The 18,244-nt window shown below is 35.6% G+C and overlaps 1 protein-coding gene across 1 annotated transcript in view; it reads left to right on the plus strand.

Moving 5' to 3' along the window:
- LOC132272848 (uncharacterized) overlaps positions 1–17,921 on the plus strand; it is a 29,977-nt gene extending 12,056 nt beyond the window's left edge. Inside the window, exon 3 of the mRNA XM_059773927.1 lies at positions 16,988–17,921. Within this exon, the coding sequence (XP_059629910.1) occupies positions 16,988–17,921 (934 nt within the window). The remainder of the gene's footprint in view (positions 1–16,987) is intronic.
- The last annotated feature ends 323 nt before the right edge of the window (positions 17,922–18,244 follow it).

Genomic DNA, 18,244 nt, shown 5'->3' on the forward strand with positions numbered 1-18,244 from the left:
ACTTAAACTTCTAATAACTTGAAAAATAAATCGTGGGTTAAACCCTACGAGCAAGTTCTCTCTACCAGTCCTGTGAAAACCAATAAGCAGATCATCTCTGATCAAAACCAAACCTAATAAGATTTTAACCTTAATAGACCATGATATACATATATATATAAATAATTATATACAGTAAATGTGACGACCCTGGTTTTAGGCCAGCGCGTCCTGTGATGAACCAAAGATTGACCCGATAACGAATCCGAATGCGGAAGTGAAAACAGAAAATAAGACTCTAAGAAGTCAAAGTGACCTTCCATGAGGTCGTAAAACTCAATGAGAACAGATGCGGAAGCAGCAGATCGAAAATATGACGAATAAGCCCCCAGGGGCAAAATAGTCATTTCTAAAAAATGTAGATTCGGGTTCCACCGAGCACACTGCTGGAAAGAAAATAAAAAAATAATCAGGATGGACTCAAGAATCGCATAATTCGGAGTCCGGACGAAGGAGAAATGGCCTGACAAAGAAAAACGAGTACTTAAGGCTAAAAGGGTAAATTGGTAATTATCGAGGGAGATTTGGGTGCAACTGAGCACACCATTGGAAAGACATCAAAAAATTAGTCAAATTCAAAAAAAAGTTCACTCAATTTGGAGTCCGAACAAGGGAGAAACGAGGGTTTGAAGTTGTGACGTCGCGGCGGCCCGACGAAGGCCATGGCATGCCCCAAGTGCGCTGGGCGCCCATGCCGGCGCCCCATTCGGCGTCGAATGGCATGCACCATGACATGCTAGGAAAGAGAAAAATTTAGCCAGAACTGAGAGCCGAAATGAGGTCCGAAATGGATTTTTCTGGAAAAACACAAAAAAGAATCCCCCCTTAAAATTGAGTTTTCTACCCGAACAAGCGAAAGGAAACAAAAAAAACTCACTGTAAAATTTCCAAAATGCCCCTAGATCAGAACTGGACAAGAGGGCAAAAAGCTGGTACAGGATCTGAGATTGAAAACGGGCTACCAAACGAATTTTTCTGGAAAAACACAAAGAAGAAACCCCTCCCGAAATCAATTTTTCTAACCAGTTACTTGAGCGAAAATGAAAAAAACTCGCTGCAAAATGGCCAAAATGCCCTCCCAATAAATCTGGTCAAGAGAGCTAAAAAGCTGCTAAAATGAAAACTGAAAGCTGAAACTTCACGAGGGATTTCCGGTACCAAGACCATATTTCCTGGAAACACACGAAGAAGAAACCCTCCCCCTAAAATCATGTTTTCTAAGTGACCATGTGAAGACCAGAATTTATTTCCCGAAGGAAAACCCTAGAATGCCCTAAAATCATATTATGCAAAACAAATGCGAAGTGAGTCAATTGGAAGCTCAAATCACCAAGGATGAGGTTTTTCTTGAAAATGATCATGCACGCAAACGTAACTTACCTATTAGGATGCACTACAATGGTCCACGGCTTAAAAATATCGCCGATGCAAAATTCGACCCCCCAACGGCCAAAAAGGCAAAAATGAACTAGAAATGGAAAATTTGAAAACTAAAATTTTGAAAAGCTTTCAAATGACTGTTTGGCCCTTGGCTACACTTCATATAAGATTAATGAGACCTAGTAGAGGTGCCAGAACACACTTTACACCACCCGATTTGAAAATAACCCTTTAAAGGCTCGGTTTCTATTATTTTAGCCAAAAATGCAATATGTGAACTAAGATGCAAAAATGAAAACTAAATGGTGTTTAGCCCTTGGCCACACCTCACATATAGAAAATGAATGCTAAATGATGAATTACATACACAATGCACACACCGGTGCGAAAATGACATATTGAAACCCAAGTTTTCATGCTTTTCTCATTAAAGGCAAAATTCTACATTTTTCAATATACATGGATTACAAATGAAGTTTGGCCCTTGGCCGCATATCATATACATAGAAAGAATACCAAAAAGTGTGCTTAAGCACATAATACAAGTTTGGAATCCAATATACACATTTGACAAAATGGCTACAAATGGCATTTAAAGTCGACCTTTACAAGAATTGAAATCTTCAAGTTTACAAATCATCCAAGCATGATAAGAATCACGAACCAAGCCTTCGTACCTGATCAAAACCCCCAGTAACTTCGGGGTGAGTAAACAAGTTTACTCGTAGAGAATGAGCACGCATGACTTGATTTCTTTTAGATTTTTAGACTAACATGATACAGTTCAAAAAGATCATGCCACCTAACGTCTATGTCAAAATTGAGACCCAGGGAGCATCCTAAGCTACCTTAGAGTATAAGCAACAAGAATCATGATACATCTATGTATATGAAACGAATCAAGGTTGGGATAATCCAAGGAATACGACAAGTTTATAGTTAACATGAATCACATTATCAATGTAATTGAACAACATAAAAACATGTTATACAAGGCAACAAAATACAAATCCTCAAAGCCATCGACTTGAAATCTAATGCACGAAAACAACAGAAGTGGGTCATGCCACCTAGCGTCTATGTTCCAATTGAATCTATAGGATCATTCCTAAGATACATTAGAACATCAAAACACAAATCACAATATCGATGCCAATAACCAACATTGGAACCTCCAATACAATGCATAAAGCATGATTTCTTAAAGTAAACATCTTGAAACTCAAATGGGAAATCATATAAGGAACAACAAGTTACGATATCATCTAGTTATCAACTTGAAATGAAATGCGAAATCAAACAAAATGGATACCCGGATATCACGCCGGATCAAACCGACACCATAGTTACTTTAGGGTTACTAGCCCATGGGTAACCTCCCTATGTAAGCACCAGACTGTAGAGGGATAATTGTAATACCCTTAATTTAAAAAGGATATTCTCGGTATTATTTTAATAGTTTTAATTGCATTTAATTATTTAGTTGTTTTCTTGGCTAATTATTTACTTGTTTAATTGATTTAATTATTTGTTTAAATTGAATTGTATGTGATGATGTGTATTTATTTAGGAATTTAATTGTTTTATTTTTATTTTTATTTTATTTATTTTTATTTTTATATTTTTAAGGAATTGAATATGGATAGTAGTAATTGACCAATCAATTGGATTGACATGGATTACTTGGATAAGGGGTTTAATGGGTATGGATAATTACCCATGTATATGTATATTTAATAAATATATATATATATATATAAGAAAAGTCCTTTAATAATAATCTGATATATATTTATATATTATATATAAAAAAGAGTACACATAGATTATACGTAATATATATTTAAGTTACCTTTTTAGTATTTAAATTTTATTTTATTTTATTTTTATTTTAGTTTAGTTTGTCTTGGAATGGGAAAAGGATTATGGTTATTTTAGTTACTTATAAATATATAACTATAGAGTTGTGAAAGAGGTTAGAAAATATATCACGTACCATATTTTAGAGAGAGAAAGAAGGAAGAGGAAGGAAGAGAAAAAGGAAGAAGGAGGCTAGGGTTTTTATCAAATCCCTAAAGGCAAGTTTTAATTCTGCTCTTCTCTTTTGATTCATACCCTATGCATGCTATATTAGTTCTAGGTTCTGTAATAAATTAATGGGATCTAATTACATGAATTAATTTAGAAATTAAAGTTTATATGTTTTAATAATGGATTTGTGATGAATTGTCATATTTTGATAAATTAAATTTTAATATGTTTTAATGTGTTTGTTTGGTAGCTGGGTCTGTTTGTTTTTTTTTTGTTTGTAGCATGATTTTTTTTTTTTTAAAAGCTTGATCCAATTGTTACATGTAATTGAAATACACTTTAATTATAAAGTGTTACACGCCGAACGAGGAAGGGGAAAAATACATGCACGCCACACAGTTTAGTATCAGTTTATTGATTGCAATTGCTAATTGAAATTTCCATTATTTTCTTATTAGTATTATTTGTTTCATAAGACATACACGTGGAACGAGGAGCATGAATCAAATTACTATGAACCAGTTACATGCATATACGAAATCTGTGTGTGTTTCTTTTCATGCGCGCCAATCGAAAATTTCCTATATACATGCATTATGTTGTTAGCATTAATTGAAACTTTGTTTTGTTTTTTTTCCTTGATATTATTTGGATCAGTTTAGTGTTTATGTGAGAACACATGGGCACGCCGAACGAGGAAGAAAAAAAAACAAAAGTCAAAGGCTGTATCAGTTGTTAATAGTAAATGAAATATTTGTTTTGGGTTTTTCTCTTGATATGGTTAAGATCAGTTTGCATCAGTTTGTAAATATTAACAAATAGGAAAAGTAATTTAAAAGATTAAATTAATTAAATAGGATTGGGTTACATTATTTACAATATTTATTTGAATTTAAATAAATTTAATCAGATTGTGGAGTAATTCAAGTATTTGAGATGCATGTTAGTTTTATGATGTAAATTAAATGCATGCTACTTAAAAATTGATATTTGTTTGCTCAGGTAAATGTAAAGTATGTGTATATGATTTATATCATGATTATTTGGATTATTTGATGTAAACATTATTTACACTATCTTTGGCTTGGAAACTTTTATTTGATTATAATATGGATTAATGCACCATTATGGGATGGGGGCATAGTAGGGATGGATTAACGTAAGAGTTAAGTCCTACCTATTTTTAATAAGGGAACGGATTAACCACAGTGTTAAGTCCTACTTATTCATGTTAGGTCAACGAAACAGTTGGATGACATATTATTAAAATAATAATTGGATAGTTTATTTTGATGGTTGGATAGGACGAATTTTACATATATAATTACACGTCATGATATGAGCTTGAGTCTTAGGATCAGTGGTAAGGGTGCATATATTGCCAGGGATGTGTAGCTAGATATAGTGTAGTTGTGTACCTTGGTAGGTCTAGGTACTCATGCCTACTATATGTGCGTTTTGCATGTTGCCTACTATTCAGGTTGAGACAACTCTATAGTCTGGTGAGGTTCCTTTAGTGTGTGTATATCTATATATGGACTATTTAGTTATTGTTGAATTAATTAGGATGTGTACGTGTATTGGGTCTCTGTTTGGGATGTAGTAGATTTAGAACTTGTATGTGGGCCTAACCCACCATTATTTTTCAGGTGTTCGTCAGTTCCATTCTTAGAGATTGTTCGTGCTGAACAGAGACAGTCATTCACTCTTCCGACTCTACGTAGGACTCTTCTTCATGGTTTAATTATTAGTTTTATTTCAGTTCAGTTATTTCAGTTAGGATATTATTAGGGGTCCACAATATGGATTCCCGAGTTGTAGTTTTAATTAATTACTGGTATCAGAGGATTGGAAGATTTTAGTATGGGATTTTTAATTATTTTTATTTGAGGATTTAAAATAAGGATTTATTATTTAGTTTCCTTCAGCTGATTATTTATTTAATTCTTTATTATTCTTTTTGTATTCAAATGCTTATTTAAATATTAATTGTTTGGTATCCCTTGTATTCTGTGCTTGGACTTGATCACCCGTGGCTCTAGAATCGAGGGGTATCATAGTTGGTATCAAAGCACTCCAGGTTCAAGTGTCTATAGGGATCTATCGTTTTAAGACTTCCGCGTAGCGTATTCTTTTATTTAGAGCCTAAGATTAGGATTCGTTGTATTCTTTACGGTTCGGTTAAATCGTACTAATGTCTGTCTTTCTATGTTAACAGAATGGTTAACGCTAGAAGAAGATGGGACAATCAGAGAAACAGGCAACGAAGAGAGGCGGCTCGTAGGCAGCGTCAGGAGGATGAGGGTCAGTTCTATAAGGAACATGAGGAAGTTCAGCAGACTCGGGATCAGGGAAGAGATCCAGAGTTTCCTTCTCACCTCAATGACCTTATTGCTCAGGCTATAGAAGCAGGGATAACCGCTGCACTTCGGAATCAGCCTCAGGTACAGCCGGCACCGTTACCAGCACCGATTGTTCAGACTGATACATGGGAAAAGGCTAAGAGTTCTTTCACAAAGGGGAGCCCACCTGAGTTCACAGGCTCCACCGATGCGAAAGCAGCTCATCAGTGGAAACAGGACATCGAGCGACATCTTTGTTTGGTTCATTGCACGGAGGTTCAGAAGCAGATGCTTGCTACCTTCAAGTTAGTTGGGGATACACTACAGTGGTGGGAGTCAATTACCACCGCCAAGGAGAGGATGGCATTGACTTACGATCAGTTCAGTGCATGCTTTGATGAAAAGTATTTCCCTTATGCAGTCAAGGCAGCCATGAAGACTGAGTTTCTTAATCTGCAACAGGGGAACATGACAGTGGCAGAGTATGAGCAACAGTTCACGCGCTTATCTCTTTTTGCACCGGAGGAGGTGGATACAGAGGAAAAGAAGCACAACAGTTTTGTTAAGGGACTGATGTGGTCTATCAAGAGAGCTATTACAGGTAGTCCAGCTTATACTACATATGCTCAGGTGGTAGACGTCACTCTACAGTAGTATTAGTTGACAGTGGACTTCAGACAGGCTAAGGGTGAGAAGCGGGGTGATCGAAACTCTGCTAATCAGTCAACTGAGAAAGGGAATGGGAACGGACACCGACAGAATGACAGGGGCAAATTCCAGGGACATCAACCTTGGAAGAAGTACAATGGTGATTCAGATGCTCAACAGAATGGGGCACCTATTCAGAGGCAGCAGAATGGGGGACCACAGGCAGGACAGGATCAGCCACCGGCTAACCGACAGAGGAGGCCATTTGGTATTTTCCAGGGTAGTTATTACACTTGTGGAGAGTATGGTCATACTTCCAGGCAGTGTCCTAGAGCATGACAGGGTCAGCATGTGCAGCAGGGACAGAGGGCACCATTACCTTTACCCGCTCCACAGATTCCACGCATTCAGGGACAGACCTTCCAGGCTTTACCAGCACTGCCGCAGTCTCAGGGACAGGCGCAGCAGCAGTTGCACTATGGCAGGGTGTACAACCCCATGCCACAGGATGTTCGGGTACCTCAGGCTGTTGAGGGTAAGTTTCTTATTCATGGTTTGCATGGACATGTTTTATTTGACACGGGTGCTACACACTCATTTGTAGCTAGGACTTTTGTTACTTTATCTGGGATGAGGACGAGGGTATGCACTAAACCTTAGGATATTTCTACACCATTGGGCGATACAGCCATTTTATATGAGAGTGATGGGCCTGTGACACTAGACATTGGTAGACTCAGATTTCTAGCCAATCTATTGGTCCTGGACATGCACACTTATGACGTGATACTTGGGATGGATTGGTTATCGCATTACCATGCCCAAGTTGATTATTATGATAGGTCAGTTGTTTTCACCATACCTGGTCAGGACATGTACGTCATCGCTATGCCGCGTTCTAGGGGGGTCACTAGCACCTATTTGTTTCATATGGAGGAGGAAACAGAGGAGGGGACTACTGTATTATTGGATAACATACCAATTGTACAAGATTACCCGAATGTATTTCAGGAAATTCCAGGGTTGCCGCCTAGTCGCGAGATCGACTTTGTGATAGACTTAGCTCCAGGCACTACGCTTATTGCTAGGGCACCGTATAGGATGGCACCAGTAGAGATGCGGGAGCTGAGGGATCAGATTCAGCAGCTACTCAGCCAGGGTTTTATTCGCAGGAGTACTTCACCCTGGGGAACACCAGTTTTATTTGTGAAAAAGAAGGATGGTTCACTCCGCTTGTGTAAAGATTATAGGGAGTTGAACAAGGTTACTAATCGTAACAAGTATCCTTTGCCCAGGATTGATGACTTGTTTGATCAGTTGAAGGGAGCTACTTATTTCTCTAAGATTGATCTGCGGTCTGGATATCATCAACTTCGGGTTCGGGAATAGGATATTCCGAGGACAGTGTTTCTCACTAGATATAGATCTTATGAGTTTCGGGTGATGCCGTTCGGGTTGACTAATGCACCAGCGGTTTTCATGGATTTGATGAACAGAGTCTTCAGGGCTTACTTGGATTAATTTTTCATTGTCTTCATAAATGACATTTTGATTTACTCGAGGTTAGAGGACAATCATGCTAGACATCTTTGGATAGTCTTACAGACGCTTCATGAGCACCAGTTGTATGCCAAGTTTGAGAAATGTGAATTTTGGCAGCGGGAAGTGAAATTTCTGGGTCACGTGGTGTCAGAAAGGGGAATAGCGGTGGATCCAGCCAAGGTTTTAGCGGTGGTTGAGTGGGGACAGCCTACATCACCTATCGAGATTCGAAGTTTTCTTAGTTTGGCAGGATATTACAGGAGGTTCATCCAGGTGTTTTTAAAGATAGCGGGACCACTCACTCATTTGACTAAGAAGGGTGTACGGTTCGTATGGGATGAACATTGTCAGAAAGCTTTTGATGAGCTGAAGACTAAGTTGACTTCTGCACCAGTTTTGTCTACCCCACAGAGCGGGATAGAGTATCTTGTGTACACAGATGCTTCGTTGCAGGGTCTTGGATGTGTTTTGATACAGGAGGAGCGACCGATTTCGTATGGATCTCGGAAGCTTAACCCTCACAAGCTTAATTATCCAATGCATGATTTGGAGTTGGCAGCTGTGGTTTTTGCCTTACGTATTTGGAGGCATTATCTGTTGGGTGAGTCCTTCAGATTATTCAGTGATCACAAGAGTCTGCAGTATTTGTTCACTCAGCGGGAGCTAAATATGAGACAGCGCAGGTGGTTGGAGTTTGTGAAAGACTATCAATTTTCTATACAGTATCATCCAGGGAAAGCAAATGTGGTGGCGGATGCACTCAGTCGTCGACCTGTTGGTAGTCTTTTCGCTCTATTCACTACTGAGTGGAATGCGTTAACGAGGGTAGATGAATTGTCGGATGCTTTCCTTGCTCGCATGATAGTTACACCTTCTATCATTCAAAAAGTTTTGAAGGCACAACTCACAGATAGGCAGTGGATTGATAAAGTTGCAGAGATAGCTTCCGGAGAGGTTCCATTCTACTATGTTGGGGCTAATGGAGGCTTGAGGTACAAGGGACGGTTAGTGGTACCTTCTGCTGATGAGTTGAGGAAGGATGTGATGACTGAGACTCACCACTCTGAGTTTTCGGTTAATCCAGGAGGTGACAAAATGTATCAGGATATGAAGCAGCAGTTTTGGTGGGCAGGTATGAAGAGGGACATTGCTCTATTTGTCTCACGATGTAGTACTTGTCAGATGGTCAAGATTGACCATCAGAGGCCGCCAGGAGCTCTACAGTCACTGCCAATACCAGAGTGGAAATGGGAGAGCATTTCTATGAATTTTGTGGAGGGATTGCCTAATTCGTTCAAGAATCACAATTCCATTTGGGTCATCGTTGACAGGTTAACCAAATCAACTCATTTCTTACCTATTCACACTGATTACACTTCAGAACAGTTAGCAAGACTTTACATTATAGAGATTGTGAAGTTACATGGCATTCCATTATCTATTATATCGGATAGGGATTCGAGCTTTGTATCAGGGTTTTGGAAGAGTTTTCAGCAGGCTTTGGGTACAGAGCTGCATCTTAGTACTGCTTATCATCCTCAGACTGATGGACAAACCAAGAGGGTTAATCAGATAATGGAGGATATGCTTCGTTCTTGTGTCCTTGACTTTAAGGGTCATTGGGAGGAGTATTTACCACTTGTGGAGTTCGCATATAACAATAGCTTTCAGAAGACTATTGGTATGGCACCGTTTGAGGCATTATGTGGCCGACCATGGAGATCTTCTGTTTGTTGAATGGAGGTTGGCGAGAGCAGATTTTTGGGTCCTTAGTTCATTAAGGATACTTCTGAGAAGATTGCTCTTATTAGGGATCGCATGCGCACTGCCCAGAGTAGGCAGAAAAGTTGTGCAGATCGTCGTACTCGTGCATTGGAGTTTCAGGTTGGGGATTTGGTTTTACTCAAAGTGTCTCCTATGAAAGGTGTATTGTGCTTTGGGAAGAAAGGGAAGTTATCACCACGGTTTGTGGGTCCATTCATGATTATCAATCGCGTTGGAGCTGTAGCTTATCGGTTGGCACTTCCGGATCATTTGGATCGCGTCCACAACGTGTTTCATGTTTCTATGTTGTGAAATTTTTTGCGCGATGAGGATAGGTATCAGCACATAGATATGGTTGAGATTGAGTTGCAATCGGATGCAACATATGTGGAGCCACCGTGTCGCATTATAGACCGTAAGGATCATGTTCTTCGCAATAAAGTCATATCGTTAGTACGTGTCCAATGGAGTCATCATAATGAGGCTGAGTCTACTTGGGAATAGGAAGATGTCATTCGCTCACAGTTTCTAGATATAATGGAAGAAGGTAAGGGCGAATTCCGAGGACGAAATTCCTTTTATTAGGGGGGAAGAATGTAATACCCCTAATTTAAAAAGGATAGTCTCGGTATTATTTTAATAGTTTTAATTGCATTTAATTATTTAGTTATTTTCTTGGCTAATTGTTTACTTGTTTAATTGATTTAATTATTTGTTTAAATTGAATTGTATGTGATGATGTGTATTTATTTAGGAATTTAATTGTTTTATTTTATTTTTATTTTATTTATTTTATTTTTATATTTTTAAGGAATTGGATACGTATAGTAGTAATTGACCAATCAATTGGACTGACATGGACTACTTGGATAAGGGGTTTAATGGGTACGGATAATTACCCATGTATATGTCTATTTAATAAATATATATATATATATATATATATATATATATATATAAATAAGGAAAGTCCTTTAATAATAATCTGATATATATTTATATATTATATATAAAAAAGAGTACACATAGATTATACGTAATATATATTTAAGTTACCTTTTTAGTATTTAATTTTATTTAATTTTATTTTTATTTTATTTTAGTTTGTCTTGGAATGGGAAAAGGATTATGGTTATTTTAGTTGCCTATAAATATATAACTATAGAGTTGTGAATGAGGTTAAAAAATATATCACGTACTATATTTTAGAGAGAGAAAGAAGGAAGAGAAAAAGGAAGAAGGAGGTTAGGGTTTTTATCAAATCCCTAAAGGCAAGTTTTAATTCTGCTCTTCTCCTTTGATTCATACCCTATGCATGCTATATTAGTTCTAGGTTCTGTAAATAAATTAATGGGATCTAATTAATTTAGAAATTAAAGTTTATATGTTTTAATAATGGATTTGTGATGAATTGTCATATTTTGATAAATTAAATTTTAATATGTTTTAATGTGTTTGTTTGGTGGCTGGGTCTGTTTGTTTTTTTTTTGTTTGTAGCATGATTTTTTTTTTTAAAAGCTTGATCCAATTGTTACATGTAATTGAAATACACTTTAATTATAAAGTGTTACACGCCGAACGAGGAAGGGGAAAAATACATGCACGCCACACAGTTTAGTATCAGTTTATTGATTGCAATTGCTAATTGAAGTTTCCATTATTTTCTTATTAGTATTATTTGTTTCATAAGACATACACGCGGAACGAGGAGCATGAATCAAATTACTATGAACCAGTTACATGCATATACAAAATCTGTGTGTGTTTCTTTCCATGCGCGCCGATCGAGAATTCCCTATATACATGCATTATGTTGTTAGCATTAATTGAAACTTTGTTTTGTTTTTTTTTTCCTTGATATTATTTGGATTAGTTTAGTGTTTATATGAGAACACATGGGCACGCCGAACGAGGAAGAAAAAAAAAAAACAAAAGTCAAAGGCTGTATCAGTTGTTAATAGTAAATGAAATATTCATTTTAGGTTTTCCTCTTGATATGGTTAAACCATACCTCCTTTAAGTATATTTATTTATACATTAACAATTCAACCATGCCTCTACAAGTATATATATTTATACTAATAAACTAGCAACTCATCCATGCTTCCTATGTATGTATTTTATTTATACAAATACTTAGGTAATATATTTACGCTTATGGCAACTCATCCATGTACAAATTGTAGGCTCAACGATAACTAATTTATATATAGATATCTCATACAGATTATAAGCACAACCCTAATTTAATAACCAGTCTATTCAGATATATCAAATAATAATAATAATATTAATCTTCTTAAATGATATATATATATATACATACACATATATTATATAATATATAAATATGTACAATACCATCCATAATAATATTTAATTATTTAAATAATATATATACATATATATATCTATATATATACGCACATCCCTCCATACTGATCCTAAACAATTAAACCATATATACATATATAGAAATATATATATATATATATATATATATACTTATTTCCATAACAATATATTAATTTAATTATATTTACGTAATTTAAATGCTACTAAACTGTGATACCCCTCGGATCTGAGACATGGGTTGATCAGGCCCAATCCCAAACTCGAGGGAAATATAAAACAATTAATATTTAAATGAACATAGATTACAAAACGGAACGTGAAATAAATAATTCAAAGCTGAAAGAAATCTAAAATATAATCCTTTAAATATTAAATACTTAAAATCCAAAACCTCCAATATTTTAACATTTCGGGAATCCATCCAGTGGACCCCTAAAAAGAAAATCCAAACTGAACTGTAAAACTAAAAGAAATCCATAACTAAATCATGAAGAGAGATCATACGTCGTCAGAAGAATGAGTGACTATCACTGCTCACCACGAACAACTTCTACGCCTGGAACTGACGAACACCTAAAAAATAGAAGTGGGTCAGGCCCATGAATAAGTTCTATCCTACTACAATCCAAGCAGAGACTCAATACGCATGTACATCCTAACCAATTCAACAATAGCTATATAGTCCGTATATATATATATATATCCACACTACGGGACTCTCACTGGACTATGCAGGGGGTCTCAACCTGAATATAAAGCAACATGCAAAACGAACCTGAGTGGACATGAGTACCTAAGCCTAACAGGGTATTCCTCAACCCATCATATCCAGCTACGCGTCCTACTACATATACGCTCCCTAACCGTCGACTCTGAGACTCAAGTTCATATCGCGATACCATAAATATATTGAAAAATCCTATCATATCCATCCGTAAGAAATCTAGTTATTCGTTCAGCTTATACGGTCGCACAGACTAACATATAAAGAGGATTCTATTTTTATAATCCATACCCTTATTCCAAAATAGATAGGACTTAGCAATTTGCGTTAATCCATCCCTAGTATGCAACCGTCTCATACCGGTGCATATAATCCAAACATCCAGCGGTTGATAATACAGATTATAAGTGTAAATATCAACTAATCCATAAATCCCACAATTGATAATAGAAATATTAAATATAAGCATCAATTGTTCCATATTAAGCATGATAAAATTTTGTAAATTAACAGGCTTATTCGATACTACTACACAAAGTCCAATAATTGATACTACAGGTCATACATGTAAACCAATTAATTCTAAGTAAGCATAACAGAATATAAAATTTCACAGGTTTATTTTTATAATACTGGAACGTGATTAACTGAAAATCATCACTGGGAATTGCAATACTAAAATTAAACAACTTGCAATCCTTTCCACCGAGAAAACCGTAAACCAACTTAGTTCCAAATAAGCAGCCAGAATATACAAATCCACACACTTATTTTTATAACACTAGGACAGAATTAACTGAGAATTTTATTACTAAGAACTGCTATCCCAAAATTTAAGCAATTTGAAATCCTTTCATCCAGAAATAGTAAACTGATTTGTTTAAATATTGTTTACTGTTGCATTAAGAACAACAGTTGTTTTATTTTGCATAAATCTTCTCTCAGATATTTTAATCAAGCTTAGAACATCTCCAAACACCCCAATACAGCTTCTACCAGAATCTAAAAATTCCAGAATCCAAGCCCCGTAGCCCAAACAGGTCACCGAAAAGCCAAAAAACAAAAAAAATTCAAAGGAGCTGCCTCCCTAGTGCATGGAGCCGGCTCCCTCCTGGAAGGAGCCTGCTCTTTGATTAGGGGAGCCTGCTCCCTTCCAACGGGAGCCGGCTCTCCTCCTGTTCCCTTTTCGTCTTCAAGTCCGGCGACTTCCCAGACGTTTGTCCTCCATTCCTAGGGTTCCTAGGTGTTTAAATTAGATCCTAGCATGTTCCAGAAACAATTAAATTCTTTATTCAATCACCGACATTAGTTAAACATGAATTATTCCAAAAATGATTTAAACCGGAACAATTATCCATTCATGAACGTACTGTTCAAGTGATCACCCATGCGAACTAGATTAAGTTTGATGTTTTCTCAAGGTGTTCCAGAACTGATTAAATCTTTTATTCATTAATTAACATAAATTAAAACATGGACCATGCAAGAAAAATTTAAAACAAGCAATATATGATTCATGAACACGTACTGATTTAACCAAATCCAACATACAAAACCAAATTAATTTTAATGTTTAAGTACTCCTGGAATTGAGTTAGACATGTAAAGAACACGAGCCAAAGGAAGAGAGTTATGAGTAGAACTTGCCTTTGAGATTTCGGTTCAAAATCTCAGCGTCGTCTTCCTAAGGTTTCCGGCGAACGTTCTGTTTTCCCTTTCTGTTTTCTCCCACGCTTCTCTAAATGTCTCTCTGCCTTCACTATGCCATGAATAGGGTTCTAAAACCCTAAGCAGACATATGGTATGTATTTATAGACAACTATAATACCTAAGTCCAATTAAACCCTAAACTGACACTTAATCGGCCCATAAAACAAAACCTAATGTATAAACTATGTCTGCTAGCAATTAATAAAAGAAAGTTAATTAATTAAAACATTTCATTCATTTCAATAAAATAAAATATACAATTAAACCAATACTCAAATTAAACATGTAATTTCATTAAATAAAACAAATAACACAATTCATTTAATTAATTCAACTCAACAGGCAAATAACCAATTAAATAATTAAAAATGCACGTAAACAAACAAAAATGCAATTAAATAATTTATTAAAATACCAGGATTATCTTTTTAAAATTAGGGGTATTACATAAACATCGTCAGAAATAGTTTCCCATAAATACTCCATCTCGGTTTAAATAATTTTCCGACATCGTCTTACTAAAATATAAATATCTCCTAGTATGATGGGAATCTGAAAATGAAATTGATACCATTGGAAAGAGGACGAAAAACCCTTAAATTTGAGCTCTAGAATGACCTAATTTGGATTTAAGATGACTAAGTTATGACCGTTTAAACTTTGAGTAATAAAACGAGAATAATAATAGGTTGAGCTTAATCCCTACTGTGAGCGCAACCGTACCAGATTAAAAACAACACGTGGCGCACTATGATTCACTTGTCCATCGACTTTGATGGTTCGTACCGCACCAAATTCTTTTCCTTTGAGTAGATTTAATCTACGGTTCTTTTATGCGGTGCACTGAGACTCCATGGAACCAGACCACACCAGATCATCTTCCATCCATTAACTCCCACTCGGCGGCCAAGATCAATTTATCCACCAACCTATTCTACGCCACACCACATAGGATTATAATACCTTGTTGATGCGCCGACTACGTTACAGAAGTCTCGTCTTATGTATATATGTATATATATATATATATATATATATATATATATATATATATATAATAGAAAAAAACATATATAATTTCCAAATCGATATAGGAAAATAATTCTAATAAAATCCTAAAAAATATAGAAAAATTCCAGAAAATTACAGAAAAATCCCAGAAAATTTCCAAAACTTCTATAAACCCTAACTAACTTCTTGGGTTATAGATCAAATTTAACAATTAATTTTAAATAAATACAATACATATATCTAACAATTTAAAATCCAAAGTTTAAAAGAATAAAATATAATAATTCATTCTTTTGATTAATCCGTTCTAACCATGATTCAATCAATTATTATATCTAACAATTTAAAATCTAAAGCTTAAAAGAATAAAATATAATAATTCATTCTTTTGATTAATACGTTCTAACCATGATTTAATCAAATAAATTAACTTAATAGTTTTGATTAATCCGTTCCAACCATGATTTAAATTAGTAAATTAAATCTAAAGCCTTGATATTCAAGGTGAAATCCTTATGAGATCTAAGAAGAAAGTTAGAGAAGAACTCGCCTGAAGTTTCGAAATGAAACCGATGCTTCAAACTTTGATTGTCACTTTCAATTCCGGCGTCCTCTTTCTCTAATCCGGTCTCCTCTTTGTTAGCCTTCTCCTTTTCTTTCTCTGTGTATCTCTCTTATTTTTCTAACATATAAAACTTTTAACCCTAAAGCCTTATGTGTATATTTATACACATTAAAATCCAAATCCTATTTCAATTAGGACCATGAAGTAAAATAATAATCTTTAAATAATATATATCTATAAATATATATTATATTACATATATATATATATATATATATATATATATAGTATATCGATATACTATATATATATATATATATATATATATATATATATATATATATCATTCCATAACACTTATAAATTAATTATTTTTATATATATTTATAATTATCCAAAAATGATCATTTAAATAATCAAATAACCATAGGCCTTTATTAATTAACCCAATAATGTTTCATCCAAGCCCAATACCATATCCATTGGTCCCACTCATCTTAAGCCCAATTCAATTAAAATAAAACAATTAAATTAATAAAATTAAATCTAATAATTACAAATAATTAACAAACAATTCACACAACAAATAATTAAAAAACAATTCACACAAGTATAAATACACACAATTCAAATAAACAATTCAATCGAAACATTCCACAAAGCAAAACATCATATCAATTCAACAAATAAAATCACGAAATATAATCTAATTAAAATAAGGCAATTAATCTAAGCACTCAATTAAATAAAAACAAATCATATAAAAATATAAAATAAAATCAATTAAACCCAATTAAATTAAATAAATTATTTAAAAATAAAATATAAGTAATTAACCCCAATTAATAAATCCTTTAAAATATTGAGGTATTACAGCTTCGCTGGTGGTGGGGAGACGAGTTCGGCTTGGAGGGCACATGCCGGGAGAATTCGAAATTTTTTAGAGGTTAATGACGTTGGAGTGACAAGTCCTCCAACAAAATTACCGCGAGTTGAGGAGCCAGTCATAAACTTTTCTGAAGAAGATGACAAGGTAATTCACCAGCCCCACGATGACTTTCTGGTAGTTTTCATGGTCGTTGCTAATTTCACTGTGCGACGAATACTGATAGACAATGGTAGCTCGGCAGACATACTATTTCTCGGGGTATACAGCAAATTGAAAATCGGCCGAGAGAAGCTCCGCCCCATGAAGTCACCACTGGTGGGATTTTCAGGTGACAAAGTATATCCACTGAGGGTAATTACCCTTCCAGTCACTGCAGGAGCCAATCCAAAGCAGGTCACTGTAATGGTGGACTTTCTAGTGGTGGACTGCCCATCATCATATAACATTATCCTGGGGAGGACAACATTGAATGCTATGAAAGCAATCACTTTTACTTACCATCTCCTAATGCCTTTCCAAACCGAATATAGTATGGGAGAGCTAAAAGGGGACCAAACAATGGCTCGAGAATTTTATGTCGCCTCTCTCAGAAAAACAAAATCACAAGAGGCACTTATGATTGAAGAGTTGGAAGGGAGAGAAAGGCAAGACTTTCATAGAGCGAAACCTACAGAGGAGCTAGAAGAGGTTATCCTTGGTGATGGTGAGCCCGAGAAAAAAGTGAGTATAGGGTCTTTACTCCCCCCAAGTATTAATAATGAACTTTCAAAATTCCTCAAGAAGAATCAAGACGTAATTGTATGGGCGCATGAAGACATGCCGGGTATAGACCCAACTATCATGGAGCACCGCCTAAATGTAAATCCTAACTTTAAACCTATCAGACAAACGAGGAGGACTTTCACTCCAGAGAGGAATTAGGCTAGAAGAGGTGGAAAAGCTCTTAAAAGCCAACTTTATTCAAGAGGTGTACTACCCCAACTGGCTGGCAAATGTGGTCCTAGTGAAGAAGGCAAATGGAAAATAGAGGCTATGTGTGGATTTCACCGACCTTAACAAAGCTTGCCCGAAGGACAGCTTTCCTCTCCCAAGAATCGATATGCTCGTTGAGGGAATGGCTGACACGAACTACTAAGTTTCATGGATGCATATTCTGGATATAACCAGATATCTATATACACCTCAGATAAAGAAAAAATGGCCTTCATCACTGATAGAGGTTTGTACTGTTACAAAGTAATGCC

The sequence above is a fragment of the Cornus florida genome, unplaced genomic scaffold (assembly GCF_030987335.1).
Source record: "Cornus florida cultivar Cherokee Brave unplaced genomic scaffold, ASM3098733v1 CherokeeBrave_3.0.0_Hap2_Chr09, whole genome shotgun sequence".
NCBI classification, from domain to species: Eukaryota; Viridiplantae; Streptophyta; class Magnoliopsida; order Cornales; family Cornaceae; genus Cornus; species Cornus florida.